The following is a 13,905-nucleotide window of genomic DNA, read 5'->3' as shown; positions in this document are numbered from 1 at the left end:
GTGACCTTGCGGAGCGGGACAGAGGGACGGAGGTGTTCTCCCGGAGGCCGCGGGAGGGCCGGGGACTGAGCAGGTGGAGTGTTGTGTCCCCGTTCCTATGAAAAACTACCGGGTTTGGGTGAAAAATGGAGGGAAACGGGCGGGAGGCCGACCCTTCTGGCATTCTAATTGTCCATTTACTTGGCCCTGTATGGTGACATTCACCGTTTCACGTGTTGGTGCTTACAGGTAGACATAGATCTCTGCCTATAGTTAGAAGAAAAACAGCTTCATGCTAACAAAATGCGAAATAACTTCAGGCGAACTGCAGAAAACTTAGCCGCTGTTTTACAGTTTGGTTTTTTCCTTCCTTTCCCCACGTATGTTTGACCTTGTCCTGGCATAAGGCCCAATGCGGTACAAACCCATAATACTCTGGTTCAATTTTCAGTTCCTGTACGACACAGTGGTGACCATGGCAAGAGAATGTTTATCATCAAGGCAACAAGTTTTTATGATTCTCGATTTCTGCGCTTATTGGTGAGTTAAAAATCAAATGTATGGCATTCAGTGTAACACATTACTTTCAAATGGTGTAAGAGTGTCTAAAATTTCCTCTGTTTGTGCATCTAAAATGTGGCTGGCACTATTTACATAAAAAAGAATTTCAGGGCCTTTTTAAAAGTTTTTTGGTCGTATGCTGTAAAATCAGGGGCAGATGAAGTTCAAAGACTGGCTATACAGCAAAGGCTGTGATAGGTTCTTAAATTACTGCAGTAGTAGCATTCTTAAATTACATGTCTGTGTTTATATATACATGGCCCACGAATGCTTTCTACTTCATCCTCCTTTTTGAAACATCAGTTACTCTTCTGTAGGGTTTGCCTTCACTTGTCTATACCACTAACAACATAGGTGAGATTTAGGAAGCCTGACCTGAGTTTGACCCCTCCAAAGTCAGGTTTTGGATAAATCCTATTATAAGCAGCAATTTGATACAACTCCCTTCATGTGATAAGGACTCTTTATCTGCCTTCCACAGCTACAGAGCCCACAATGGTTGCATTGGTGTTGGATTATTGCTTTGCTGTCAGTGCCTGAGTGCACCTGAGTGCTGGAGCCAGTCATGCCAAGATGCTGAGGCAGATTTCAGGGAGGTGTTGCTGTTTGCTGCTGCACAGACTTCCCTCTCCAACCTAGGAACGCAAATCTAAGAGTTATTTGCTGTTGCACCATTTGCAGACATTTTCAGCTCTCATGTAAATTTTGTCAGGGTTCTGAGTTTCCCACACTGACTGTTTTTATCCCCTCTACAGAGATTCTATATATTCCTGACGGGAATACCAGTGGCCGTGCTCTTAACATATATCAATGTCTTTATTGGTGAGTGCTCTGTCAGGGCTGAGCAAAGTACAGTCCAAGTTATTAAATGGGAATTAAGCATGCAGGATAGGGAAAAAGGACTCTTTTAGGGCTCTCTTTGGAAGACCATGGGGTAGGACTAACAAATACAAGTGATATTGTATAAGTACATAGAAAATGTTCCCAATATATTTGCTTTAGTTGTTGCTTTTTTTTAAAAAAGTTTCTCACGTTTTAAAAAAAATACATTCCCTCTTTTGGCAGTCTTTCAAACATCAGTGAAATTTAGTAACTTGCTTTAACAAGACTGCAACTCTGGCTTTTTATCTAGCAAAGATGCCAGAATTCTGCTTGGCAACATGTGTGTTAAATCTACTGCTGTAATATTATGTAATTAATTTAATAGAGAAATCAAGAAAAGCCCATGCTTTCACCTCCTGTACTTCAAAGGGCATTTCTGTGGACTTGATCCAAGTTGTTTCTTCTGTATAGCTGCTAATTTAACCCTTTTGGTGTGTCACTTAAAATCTGTGAGTAGATACTTTGCAATGTGATGTGTCCTGCAAAAATTGCAAGTTCAGTTTTTCTGAGTAGAGCTTGCACTGAAGGGTTTAGTGCTCTCTGTGTGGAATATTGATCTTCTTATCTGAAAGGATATATAAGGTAAAATAAAGGAAAATAATAATAATAATAATGGATATGTAAGGTAAAATAAAGGAAATATAAGGTAGCTTTGGAAAATAATCAGAGAATTGAATGTTTCTCCCCTCCTTTCTTTGTCAGGTGAAGCTGAACTTGCAGAGATTCCTGAAGGTTATGTTCCAGAGCACTGGGAATACTACAAAGTGAGTGTAACATGCAAAAGGGTGGGCATGTTATGGACAGCCTTTCTCTTGATGATACTTTTGGGAGTAAAATGTATGGAGTATGGTGATGTCTGTCATTGTAGTAGAACTCAAACAGTGCAGTTCTGATTTTGGTAAACTTTTTTGCAGCTTTATGGAGCTTGTAGAAGGCTGTAGGAAATGTTTATTGACATAAGCAGATGCAAATGCTCTGTATGCAGTAAACTGCTGAAGCTGTATGCCAAGAATTTTTCTATAATATTCCTAAATAGTAAGAAAAGTCCAATACATTTATAGCGTGCAGGTTTTGTCTTAATTTTTTTTCTACAATGCCTCAAGAAACTGTATTTTAAAGTGACATTTATTTCTTTTGTGTTGTTTGCTACTATTATTTTAAAGTCCAATATCACACACACTTTTGGATCTAGAATTGGAGATTTCTGTAGTCAAAAAGTCAAGGTTGTATGGTATCAATTTAATTGTATTTTCTTAAAATTAGTCCCCAGCTTCTTGCTGCAAGGAAGCAGGGTTTGTTTCTGACAGGAAGTAATTGAATTCAGCAATATTATTATGACTGTTTCAACTCATTTCGACTTCTGTTCCTAGTGAAATGCCCTCTATGTGGAAGCAAAATTTTGAAATGTTGCTGCTTACAGTAAAGTTTGGGGTCCACTTCTGTGATTACTGTGGTAGTTTAAGGAACTTGAACAAAAAGAAAATAAATTCTATCTTCTGTTAAATTTTAACTTTGCTTCAGAACAGTCATCTGCAGGTTATCTTGGCATTAAGAATTGCAAAAGACATAGGACTTTTTAGGGTTTGGATCTGGCAAGTAGTTGTGCATGTTTGTAATTTTACTGGTACGATTTGAATGGCAGCACTCACGGTGTCCATGACATCTTTTCAGGACAGTGGATATACAAAGTGATTCAGTTATGATGACATTTCTACTTGGAAATTGCATAAATAATCTCTGCTGTTACGTTTTGCAGCACCCCATAAGCCGCTGGATAGCTCGGTACATACTTGACCCCCCTGAGAAGAACTATGAGAAGGACATGGCCCTGCTTGATGTGGAAGCGAGGAAAACAGAACTGAGGTATGTTCTCTAGTTGGGGGGGTGGGTTAAAAGCCTGATCCATACTGTAGCTGACTCTTTGATTTTGCATGATATACTGAGCTGGATGCTGACATAAAGTGCTTTCATGTATCCCCTGAGTGCTGCCTGCACTGGCTGCTGCCAGAGTGGGAGTCACAGTATCTGTTGTCACTGCCCTCTCAGGATTCAGGTTACCAGAACAATCCAAGGGCAGGGGGTCTTCAAAACACTTGGTATTTATAAAGGTGTAGCTCTGTCTTCCCGAGTCAGCAAATTAAGCTGTTTTTGCCTCTACTAATGCTCACAGCTTAGAGAACCTGTGATAAAACTGCCAGTGTTTTTATTACTCCTTTGTGGAATGAGTTGCAATAAAAAAAAAAATAGAAAGATTTAGTAGCTCATGTCATAGTTGAACCCTTCATATTGTGGTCCTACCTGTGTTTTAGCAGTGTTTATAAACCATTAATGCTAAAGTCATTGCTTTGTCTGTTATGCTCAACATCAACCATCTTCATGTTGAGGGTGTCTATTGCCTTTTTTTTAGGATTCTGGAGTTGGAAGCACGCAGACTGATGAGACACCGGGGAGATGGACCTTGGTACCATTATGAAACGCCTGACAAAAATCTTGTTGACAATTCTAATAAATCCACACCTGACAATTAAACAATTTTAGAGCAGTGTGCAGGATCTCAAATGCATACTGACAAATTGTGACTGTGCTATGGAACAGACATCCTGCTGTTTGCTGATGAAAATGAATAAATGGTGTTTGTGTTGATTCCAGTATCTTGAAAGAAACTGTGTGGCAGTTAAGCTTACACAGCTATTAAAGTTAATAAGTGAAAATGCTTTATGTCAATTGCCAACAATCACTCCTTTCCTTCAGAACATATGTACATGAAACAAGTTGGTAATATTAGTTTTCATGTTGTGATTTCTATCATTTATAGTATTAAGTGAAAGATACAAGAAGCTAAGGGTTTTTTTCATTCTCAGTGCTTTGTGTCAGGTAATTGGTGGGAGATGAACTAAATAAGTACCTTCACCAATACCTGCCATGCATTTTCAGAACTGTACAGCTGTTCTACACCACTTTTGGTAACTCTTCAGGGAATACAGAGTTCTCTTACCACCCAGCAGGTTTTTGCCACTAGAGGGATGTGTTTCCTCAGGTTCTAGAGGCCATGGTACTCCTAAATTTCTCAAGAGTGATGGAAAGTGCCTCTTAGAATTTGTGACTTTAAATTATCTGTCCATATTCAAAATCCTCACTTTTTAAAGGAAAAAAGCCCAAACACTTTACTAAACTCATATCTACTAGTGATTTGAAACTTGAAACTCTGGTTTTTTTGGTTTTTTTTTTTTTTTTACATTAGGCAACACTGCATAGACCATTTTAAGCAAAAACTGCCTTGTTTGTTCTTTCCTGGCATTGCCAAACATTAGAAAGACATTGATTTTCTATCAGTGCTTTGCTCATCCTTTTTGTTAGAATCAATCTTTCAGGTTAGATGGCTTGTATGTCTTATTATGGCTCTCATTGTTTATAAATGCTGAGTTATTCATAAGAGAAGCCATTAAAAAAGCACAAAGTCTCCTCAGGTAAGATAAATCTGTCTGACCCTGTATTAGTGTTTTTTATCCAGCATCCAGTGATGCTCACAAGTCTGATGTAATGTCTGTTTTTCAGTAAGTCTAAAACCACTACATGGACATCACATTCTGCCCTCAGTGTTTCACATTGTTCCCAACCCTTGATTTTTCAGTAGTAAAAATTGCTGAGAACAGACTGTGCTGCTCTGCTCACCCTCACAGCCTGCTCATAGCTGGGTACAAACATTTTTCAGTTCTTTTGAAATTTTCCCAGAAGCACCTTTTGAAACTTAATTTTGGGGGAAAAGCTAGTTCTAGCAAAGGTCACATCATTACCTTGGAAGTGACCAATGGGTCCTTGGATATATTGTGGATGATGGGTGTAAGGCAATTCATCTGCTCTATGCATCTTCATTTTAAAAGGACTGGTCATTTCTTTAACACTGTTGCTGCCAGGCACATATAGTAGTTACTAGATACTGCCTGAAAACAATAGCAATATTTTTTTTCTTACGAAGTTCACTCTTATTTCTCTGACATTCTTTCAAAGTGAAGAGCAGAGAGAAGCACAGCAAAGGTCCAAAAAAGGCATTTTAAGGTAGAGGTAGTGTCCCTGAAGACATGAAATTGGGGGTTGGCTGCTGGCACTTCCACAGGCTTCTCAAGCATCCCCGGCTGGGCATTCCTGCCCTGCATCCCCCCTACATAGAGCAGCTTCTCTTGGCAGTGGGGACATCCCACCTGTCAGCAGGACCCGGTGGGACTGTGCAGAGCCATGTGAGACACCTGTACTGCCACAATGAGGGGCTGAGAATGAAAACACAGAGTTTTTTTCACTGTATTTTATACGAACATATATATATATAAAAAAATATATATACACATATATACACTTATACATTTGTACTTATATACATTTATATGTATATATGCATATATACACATATATATACACACATATATGAGTATATATACATATGCATACATACATGCACACATATATATGTATACACACACACACACATATATACATATATATATATATATATGTATACACACACATATATATGTGTAGTCTTTAGAAGCTTAAAAATAAATAACAGAGCGTATAAAAGAGTATTACCGGTCAGAGGGAAACCTGCCCCGGGCTACCCGGGGAGACCAGGGGTGAAGTCTCCGCGCTGCCCCGCGGGGAGCGAAGCTTTGCGGGTGAAACGCGGGGCCTGGGCGGGAATCCCGCCCCGCTGCCCTGCCCCTCGCCCGCCCCCGCCGGGACCCCCGAGTGCCGCCGCCGCAGCTGGTGCCGCTGCCGCTGCCATTGGATTAAAAATAGCATCTTCCCTCCCCCTGCCCTCCCTCGGGCCCGGCTCCCGCCGCCGCCCTGCCCCGGGCCCGGCTGCCCGCCGCCTCCATCGCCCGCGCAGAGCGGCTCGGCAGGGAGGGCGGGCGGCCGGGAGCAGGGAGGGAGGGAGGGCAGCAGGGAGGGAGCGAGGCGAGGAGGATGCAGCGGGCCGCGCTCTTCCGCGGCGGCGATGCGCAGATGGCCGCCGGGGACCTGGGCGAGCTGCTCGTCCCCTACATGCCCACGATCCGGGTGCCCAAGTCAGGGGACCGGGTCTACAAGACGGAATGTGCCTTCTCCTACGACTCGCCCGTGAGTGCAGCGAACCACCCCCGGCTGCCTCCGCGTCCCCGCCCGCCGCGGCCCCTTCCCCTCCCCGCCGCAGCCCCTCGCACCCTCCCCGGGCCGCTGCCTCCCCCTCAGGCTTCAGAGTGCCCCCGATCCCCTCCTGCACCTGCCGCGGCCCCCGCGCCCTCCCGCTGCTCCCCACGGCCGGGGTCGCTCCCCTCACATCGCTGCGGCTCCTCCGCGGCAGCGCCGCTCCTTCCTGCGCTTGTTTGTTTATTTTCCTCCTTCAAGGCGCCCTGAAGTGGTTGCTTGGACACGCGGATTTTGTGGTTTTGGGGAAACTTCCCCTGCTTGCTCTGGCTGTCGGGGTCTGTCTGCTCCTCCCCGAGCCCCGCTTTTGCTTTCACACCGAGGTAGTAAAAATGGGAGAGTAATGGCCTTATCGTTGGTGTATTTTGGCGAGCAGATGTCAATTCATTTGCTTTCCTATTGCCTCGGTGCTCATTCTATTCAAAATCTTCCGAGAAAGCTTCCGAGGTAAAGGCTCATCCTGAAAATTGGTGTGAAAGTTCCCCTGAAACACTTTCTCCCCCAGGGTTTCAGTTACATCACTGAACTTCAATGAACTTGTAGTATTTCCCCACTAGCTTGGTTCCTTTGCTGTTAGATGAATGTTTCATGTGCAGTAAACTTTCTGTGGTGTTATTTCTATGGTGTCCTACAAAATATCCCCCAGCTCCACAGATTGCATGGGTTCCATGGCGGCTTTGGGGCCTGACTCAATTTCTAACTCCACTGCTAATACTGGAAGCCTTCATAAATGGGCAGTGCTTCATAAGAAACAGGTGCTTAGAAATTAGACTTTTTCAAAAGAGGTTGAAAATTTGATTAAAAGTTGCTTCTCAACGGGAAACTGAGGTTTCCCAAAGGTGATTGATGTTAATGTCAGTGGCAGCAATCAGAAGGAAGCTCATTGCATTACAGAATATTCATTGAAAGATACATTTCAGACACATTTTTGGAATCCTTTATCCCCTTCTATTTGATAATTCCCCCGCTTTTTGATAATTCTTTTTAATACAGAGTATCAGACTTGATTTTAAAGGTGACTCAGCTGTCTGGTGTTTGTCATGTCTTGTTGAACAGGGGTTATTTTTACCCACACTCTTCAGATCTCAAGTGTCACCCAGCAGCCCTGACTGTACTGGGAGCTGTGCTGATTAGAACTGCCAAATCGGACTCCACCGCAAAGGCGATAATTGCATTACATACTTAAGAAGGTTTTGGCGGGGGAAAATCAATATACCACATTCTTTCCTTCAGATTTCTGCTTGGGTGAACACATGCTTGATGTTTTTAGTAAGACTTTCAGTCTTCTTCAATATTTTGGTTTATAAAAAGTTTCTGTTAACAAGTAGGAAGGAATATAAAATACTGCTACAGATTAAAAAACAATCAATCATCACCCCCTGCAACAAGCCTCAGTTGAACACAGCAAAAGCTGTGTTTAGCTAAACAATATGTTTGAAGAAAACATGAAACATTTGAGCCAAACTTAACAGAAACTGTGGCTAAAAGTAGCAAAAGGAGTGGGAAGCAGCATGTATGATTTATTTTTTTTTTAACTGAAATTTTTTTCATCCTTTTGACATTATCAGGAAGAGATTTCAGATTTAAGAAAGTGTTGCTCTCCAGTGTAAAAGCTTCTTGTTTAAATTGTGTTTTAGGCATTCACTGGGCAAAAGGCTTGGCTGAACTTGTGCAGTACCAGTGAAAATAAAAGTAGTCTCAGTTTCTAATGTTTCCCCCAGTTTTTCAGCCCATATCACTCCTCTGCTTAGCTGGGTGAAATATTTGCCTTGGATTTTATTTAAAATTCCCATATAATCTAATAGATACTTGGATATTGTTTGTAGTATAGAGATTCTAAGGGACATTTGTAATGTGTGCTTTCTAGGGTAAAACACTGTCATTTACAAACTGAAAACAGCAAAGCTGTGTTTTTGCAGTTTTTCATTCAGAAGGAAAGTGAAAGTGTCTGATACAGACAGGTTGTTTCTTGGCTAAGGGGAGATGTTTATGTTTTGTAGTAGGCTGATTTTGTGACTTATTTTCTTAGGCTATCAATGTATTACCTAAGCAAGCCTTTTCCTCTTGAGGCACCTGCCTCTTTGTGAAAGAAGATACACTGTTGGCCCTGTTGTAATGTTCAAGAATTTTAAAAAACACACTCTTGGTTTTGTTAGCCATGCTAAAATTTCAGATTGCTTTTTTGCTGGAGATTTTTCCCTTGTAAGAATATTTCTCAGTATTTCCTCACCATCTCATTTTGCCATTTTAAAATATGTTCCTTGTTATAGTTTAACTCCAGCATGTCATGTCATGCCTGGTCATGCAGCAGCTCTACAGTCAAGTGCCTTTACCTATATTAATTGTATATTAATGCTTTTCCTGTAAGGATGTGCTGTGATCTTTAAAATAAACTGAAAACCATCAGACCTGTGAATGTCTGGGTACAGAGTAATGTTATTATTGTAGAGAAAGATGCTGCAGGAAATTTGCAAGGGCCAAGCCAAGTGGAATGGTCAAAATCAGAGCTTTTCCTGTCAGGGGGTGCCAAAGAAAATGAGGTACTGGGAGTGAGTAGCTCCCTCTTCTTCTTCCAGCTGTTCAAAGCTTAACATGGCAGTGAGACATGGCTTTTGCAGCCCCTTTGGTCATTCTGTCAGTTGTGACATCTTGTCTGGGTTGGAGCAGTGCATGTTCCAGTGGACATAGGCAGCTTCACTGATTGTTCCCAAAGCTGGTTGAGGTTCCTTTTCCATGAGCTTTAAATCTTCCTTGGATGAAGATGTGAGAACAATGTCACCTTTGTGCTACAGTGAGAGTCATTAGTTGAGAGACTTCAGAAGTGAGAGCTAGAACTACAAGTGGCTATTTCATGTATTTTTTCCACATGGATTAACTGTATCATGGTGATCTTGTCAGAAAGGTGGTATTGTTAGAAGTATAAACAGATGAGAAATTCATGTCCTTAGATTTGGCCTGCTTCGAACGGAACATACTGGGGTTGGTCCCTGGAAAACTGGCAGGAGCAGGAGGAAAATGTCTTTGCACTTAAGAGACCTAGTGACACTTTTTAGTTTTCTTGGCTCATCAGATGAGAAAATATGCCATTTATTATTTACATTTTAATTACTTTTTTGAGATTTTTTGATGTCTTCTCAAAAAACTGTTTCTCTGATGAGGGCTGCTACTCCAGTTAGCCATTCCTTTGTACAGGAGTTGAGGAGGGAAGGCAGGCTGCCTACAAAACCCAAGCCTGGCCTAGTATTGGGTATTGCTTCCTCCAGGGACTGACCCAGCAGCTAAGGGAGCCAACCACTTCCCTGAAACTTGGCTGACAAAGTCCTGTACCTCTCATTATTCAGATCTGAGATGCAGTCATGCCTCCTGGTGACTTTTTCCACATCTCCAACACTGTGCTGTATGTTTCTTCTCTCCTATTTTGTCCGCTGTGACTTCTCTTCCTCTTTTGGTGAATGAGCCTGACTTTGTGTTCAGTAGAATGCAGAAGATATGAAGGTTGTATTAATTAATCCTTTGTTGTACTATTATTTTTTTAGAAGGATAATACTCAGCTTTGGAAATTCCACCTTTTAATGTGATCCTGGTCTCAAAAACCTCTGATCATTTATCACAGAATTGCAGAGTCATGGAATGCGCTGAGTTGGGACAGCCCCACGAGGATCACTGTGTCAACTCCTGGCCCTGCACAGGACACCCCAACAATCCCACCCTGTGCCTGAGAGTGTTGTCCAAACACTGCTTCAGCTCTGTCAGGCTTGGTGCTGTGACCACTGCCCTGGGGAGCCTGTCCCAGTGCCCAACCATCCTCTGGGTGAAAAACCTTTCCCTAATATCCAACCTAAACCTCCCCTGACACAGCTCCATGCCGTTCCCTCAGGTCCTGTCACTAGTTGTGAGAGTGACACATCTGGGGGAGAGACAACAGCTGGAAAAGGGATACAAACTGGGGTATAAAAAGGGCTTATATGTGAGCTATGGATGCTGCACATGGATGTGCTCTAAAACCTTCCCCACGAAGGGCATTGGTGACAGCCCCAGCACAGCTCATGAGCCTGACATGGTGACAGACCAAGCAGGCTGGCTCTGTAGAGTGCAGGACTGTGTTTGTTTGAGCAGCTGAAAGTTTGGCTTTGCCCTCGTGGAAAACCTTGCTGCTGACAACAGCTTCCTTTGTGAATTGTGCTGACTTCATTTTTGTGGCTCGGGAACTCTGTGATGGTTATGTTGGGACAATTCCCAAAGTCTGAGATGAGCAGATGCTCTGCTGTTTGTTGTGCAGCTGAGACTGAAATCCTTGAGAGTCTGGAGTGTGTAATGGATATAGGTGATTGTGTTGCATAAAACATTCTAGAAATAAGCACCTCCTGTCTAGTGGTTCCTTTGGTCAATATTCCTTGAGGAAAATCAGAAAGTCACTGAGGCCCATGTCTATGAGGAGTAGGCTTGGATCTTGTTTCTATTGATGGAATGAGAGCAGCAGAGACAAAACAAGAGGACTGAACACACCAAGATGAAGGGAATACTCCAGATGAGGATTCTGGCCTAGCTGCAAAATGACCTCCAGCTAGTGAGGTAGTAAATTACTTGGTGGTGGGTGATCACCTGAAAAGTCAGAGCAGTGTGGTACTGTTGCTTGACAGGGACCCACCAAACCTGTCAAAGGGGCAGGTGTTTTGCTGGCTGGAAGTGCACCAGGACACTCAACTGCTTCACATCAGTTAACTCACTGGTCTGGTGAAGTTGGAGAATGGTAACATCAGTAGAAGTTGTGCCTGCAGTGGTTGACACATGAGAAATAACTATGGTGCTTGGGAGAACAACCAGTGTCTGTGTGCATTGTGCATTTCTTTGGGGTGGATTTAAATTTGGATCTTACTAGCCTTTTCCTCATCATGTGTTGCTGACTATCCAGTTATCCAGAGTGGTGATGGACTGGAATATTTAGGGTAGCAGAGAGACATGAATTCTGATGTATCCAGAGTGTCAGAGGATAAATGCAGAGATGCAGATGAATGGACAATGCTGGAATTGTGTTCCAAACGCTGTGGAACCATATAAGTTTTCCTCTCAAGTCTTCCCTCCCAGCTTTTCTGTTCTGGATGCATAGCACTGTTTTTGTGATTAACAGAACTGTACAGCCAGGGCTCTGCACAAAGCAAAATCCCCACATCTCAGGGGCTGTGGAAGCAGTGCAGGTGGCACTGCTGGGGCTGCAGTACTGGGCTGGAGCTTGGCCATCAGCCCTGGTGGATCTCAGACACCTCTGCCAGCGGCTTTGCACCTGGATAAACTGACCCCAAAGAGTGGTGATGGATGGGTGGGAATTCTCTATTCCTGCTTGCAGGTTAGAAGTACTCCTGACCCAGCCTTAGTTTTGCCATTGTATTTGCTCACTAACTGTGAAGCCTTGATCCTGCCTGTACGTGTGACTTGTCCAAGACACTGCTTTGGAATTCATATGTGCTGCTCTGGAGTCCACCTGTGATTTATAGGTGGGAGTGACCAGTAAATCCACCTTGTGGAGTGGAGGTTTGGTTTTTTAGTAGCTGACTGGCCCACACCACTTTTTTTTCCCAGGGAACCATGACAGAATGTACAAAGATAGTGCCATAACTGGCACATTTTACTTTATATATGACAGGATGGATGAGCTTTTCATTCTTCATGTTTGGATGTGCAGACTTGTGGAGACTCAAGGTGCCATTTCTGTGATAACTGTCTTAGCAAAATTTGCCATTGTTCCAGGGGATCTAAAGCAAACACCTGTGCATGAGACACTGTCCCTGAGTCTGCAGCTGTTTGCCATGTCAGGAGATCACCACAGCCCTCGTGTTTGTGCAAAGTCACTGTTGTCTGAGCCACCTCAGGAGCTGAAATTGCTAAACCCTAAATTTCCCAGAGGGATCTAAATGGTTCATGAAGGTTGAAAATGGGTTGGGGGTCATCAGTTCAAATCCTGATCAGGTTAGTGGTGTTTGAAAGCTGTTGGTGTCTTGTGCCACAAACAGTGTGAAATGAGGGGATGATCTCTCTCTCTCTCTGTCCTCACGGGCAGGTGCTTGTGTTTGTTGTTCACCCACCAGCTTCCTTGCTCTGCTTTTGAGTGTGAGAGGGAGCAAGTGGTGTATTTTACCTTCTCTGCCTCTTTCCTTCCTCCAAGCATGAATTGGTGACTAAATAAAAAAGAGCAGGTATTTTTCCTTCTTTTAAATACTTTTCTCCCTGGTATGGGCTGTGTGTTTCCCTCTCTGAATAAAGCACCTGGCATACCCATGACCACCTCAGCAGCAAGGAACAGGAAGAAATACAATGAGGAGCAATCCCATTTCCTTCTTCTTGGAAGGTGAGAAGACTAATCTTCTCTTGAGTGGCCTTCTGGGCAGTGATGGAGCCTGAGCACGTACAAGCTTCTGCTCCAACAGTGCCTTTAGATAGATAAGGGAAGAGAATGTTTATAAGTTACTTTTTCCTAAACTTCACACTACATGTCTGCTGCATCCTCAAGCAAGAATGAGGGGGAAAAATACCCAGCTAAAGTTCCTGGTTTTGTCTGTCAGGACAAGTTATGCTTTTCTGGTGTAGAATAGCATCTCCAGTTCTTTAGATAAGCTGCCTTCCTCCAGCATAAACTTTCACACATATCTAAAATGAATGTTAAATACGAAGATTTACATGCCCCAGACAATGTAAAATATCATTCCTTCCAGAACTGTTTGTATTCTCAGCGGGGTTAAATTAACCAACACAAAGTTTGTCTCAGATCACAGTCAAGTGTTTTTTGAGCACCAAACAGGGGCCTAATCCTTTACTCAGCCATCTACAAAGGTGTCTTTTTCACACAGGCTTCTGTTTTACTTTGACCTTTTGGGCTTTTGAACAGTCTGTCCACTTCTTTCCAAGCTGTGGGAGAGAACATTCTGCCTGTGTTCTCTTGGAGAAACTGTTTTGTTAGTAACCACAACCAACTTACTCAGACTCTACATTTAGCTCCTACACTGAAAGTGACAGATTGTTGTCATAGGCTGCCTCAGAAACGGTTCAGTGGTCTCTTGGATTCCCTCCAGAAAAAGAGAGAATGATCTCCAAGAAAACAAAACTTCAAACAGAGTTCCTGAGACCCTGGAGTGACAACACTATATTTTATTTAGTCTGGGTAGCTCTAGGATCCTCTTTTAGAGGACACATCCATGACTTTCTCACAGAAAGAGGTAACGCAGAAGGATTTGGAATGCAGGAGAGAAGAGCAGGCAGCAATGTATGTATCTAGTATGACTTGTTTCTGGAGATAATGATCCTTACTTTCAT

At 42.9% G+C, this 13,905-nt stretch overlaps 2 protein-coding genes across 3 annotated transcripts in view; both read left to right on the top strand.

Annotated features, from left to right (window-relative positions):
- The first annotated feature begins 54 nt into the window (after positions 1-54).
- NDUFB5 (NADH:ubiquinone oxidoreductase subunit B5) lies at positions 55-4,140 on the top strand. Its single transcript, XM_015637005.2, has 6 exons — positions 55-73; positions 431-519; positions 1,296-1,362; positions 2,125-2,186; positions 3,179-3,285; positions 3,830-4,140. The coding sequence occupies exons 2-6, from the start codon at positions 466-468 to the stop codon at positions 3,948-3,950; spliced, it is 411 nt and encodes a 136-aa protein (XP_015492491.2). The 5' UTR covers positions 55-73; positions 431-465; the 3' UTR covers positions 3,951-4,140.
- Positions 4,141-6,346: 2,206 nt separating this feature from the next.
- Positions 6,347-13,905, top strand: part of USP13 (ubiquitin specific peptidase 13) — a 48,645-nt gene continuing 41,086 nt past the window's right edge. Inside the window, exon 1 of one of the 2 annotated variants that reach the window (XM_019007804.2) lies at positions 6,347-6,534. In XM_019007804.2, coding sequence (XP_018863349.1) covers positions 6,382-6,534 — 153 coding nt within the window. In that variant the 5' untranslated portion in view covers positions 6,347-6,381. The remainder of the gene's footprint in view (positions 6,535-13,905) is intronic. The other variant, XM_015637742.3, reaches the window with a different exon arrangement.

Source organism: Parus major, chromosome 9 (genome assembly GCF_001522545.3).
Source record: "Parus major isolate Abel chromosome 9, Parus_major1.1, whole genome shotgun sequence".
Lineage (NCBI taxonomy): Eukaryota > Metazoa > Chordata > Aves > Passeriformes > Paridae > Parus > Parus major.
This window is presented reverse-complemented; position numbering and strand designations above follow the sequence as displayed.

What these genes read in the sequence shown, in the direction of transcription:
- NDUFB5 (XM_015637005.2), top strand. Translation starts at nt 466, where the DNA reads ATGTTTATCATCAAGGCAACAAGTTTTTATGATTCTCGATTTCTGCGC. An exon ending in AGCACTGGGAATACTACAAA is followed by an intron (nt 2,187 to 3,178) that starts GTGAGTGTAACA and finishes TACGTTTTGCAG; the next exon opens with CACCCCATAAGCCGCTGGAT. An exon ending in GCGAGGAAAACAGAACTGAG is followed by an intron (nt 3,286 to 3,829) that starts GTATGTTCTCTA and finishes CCTTTTTTTTAG; the next exon opens with GATTCTGGAGTTGGAAGCAC.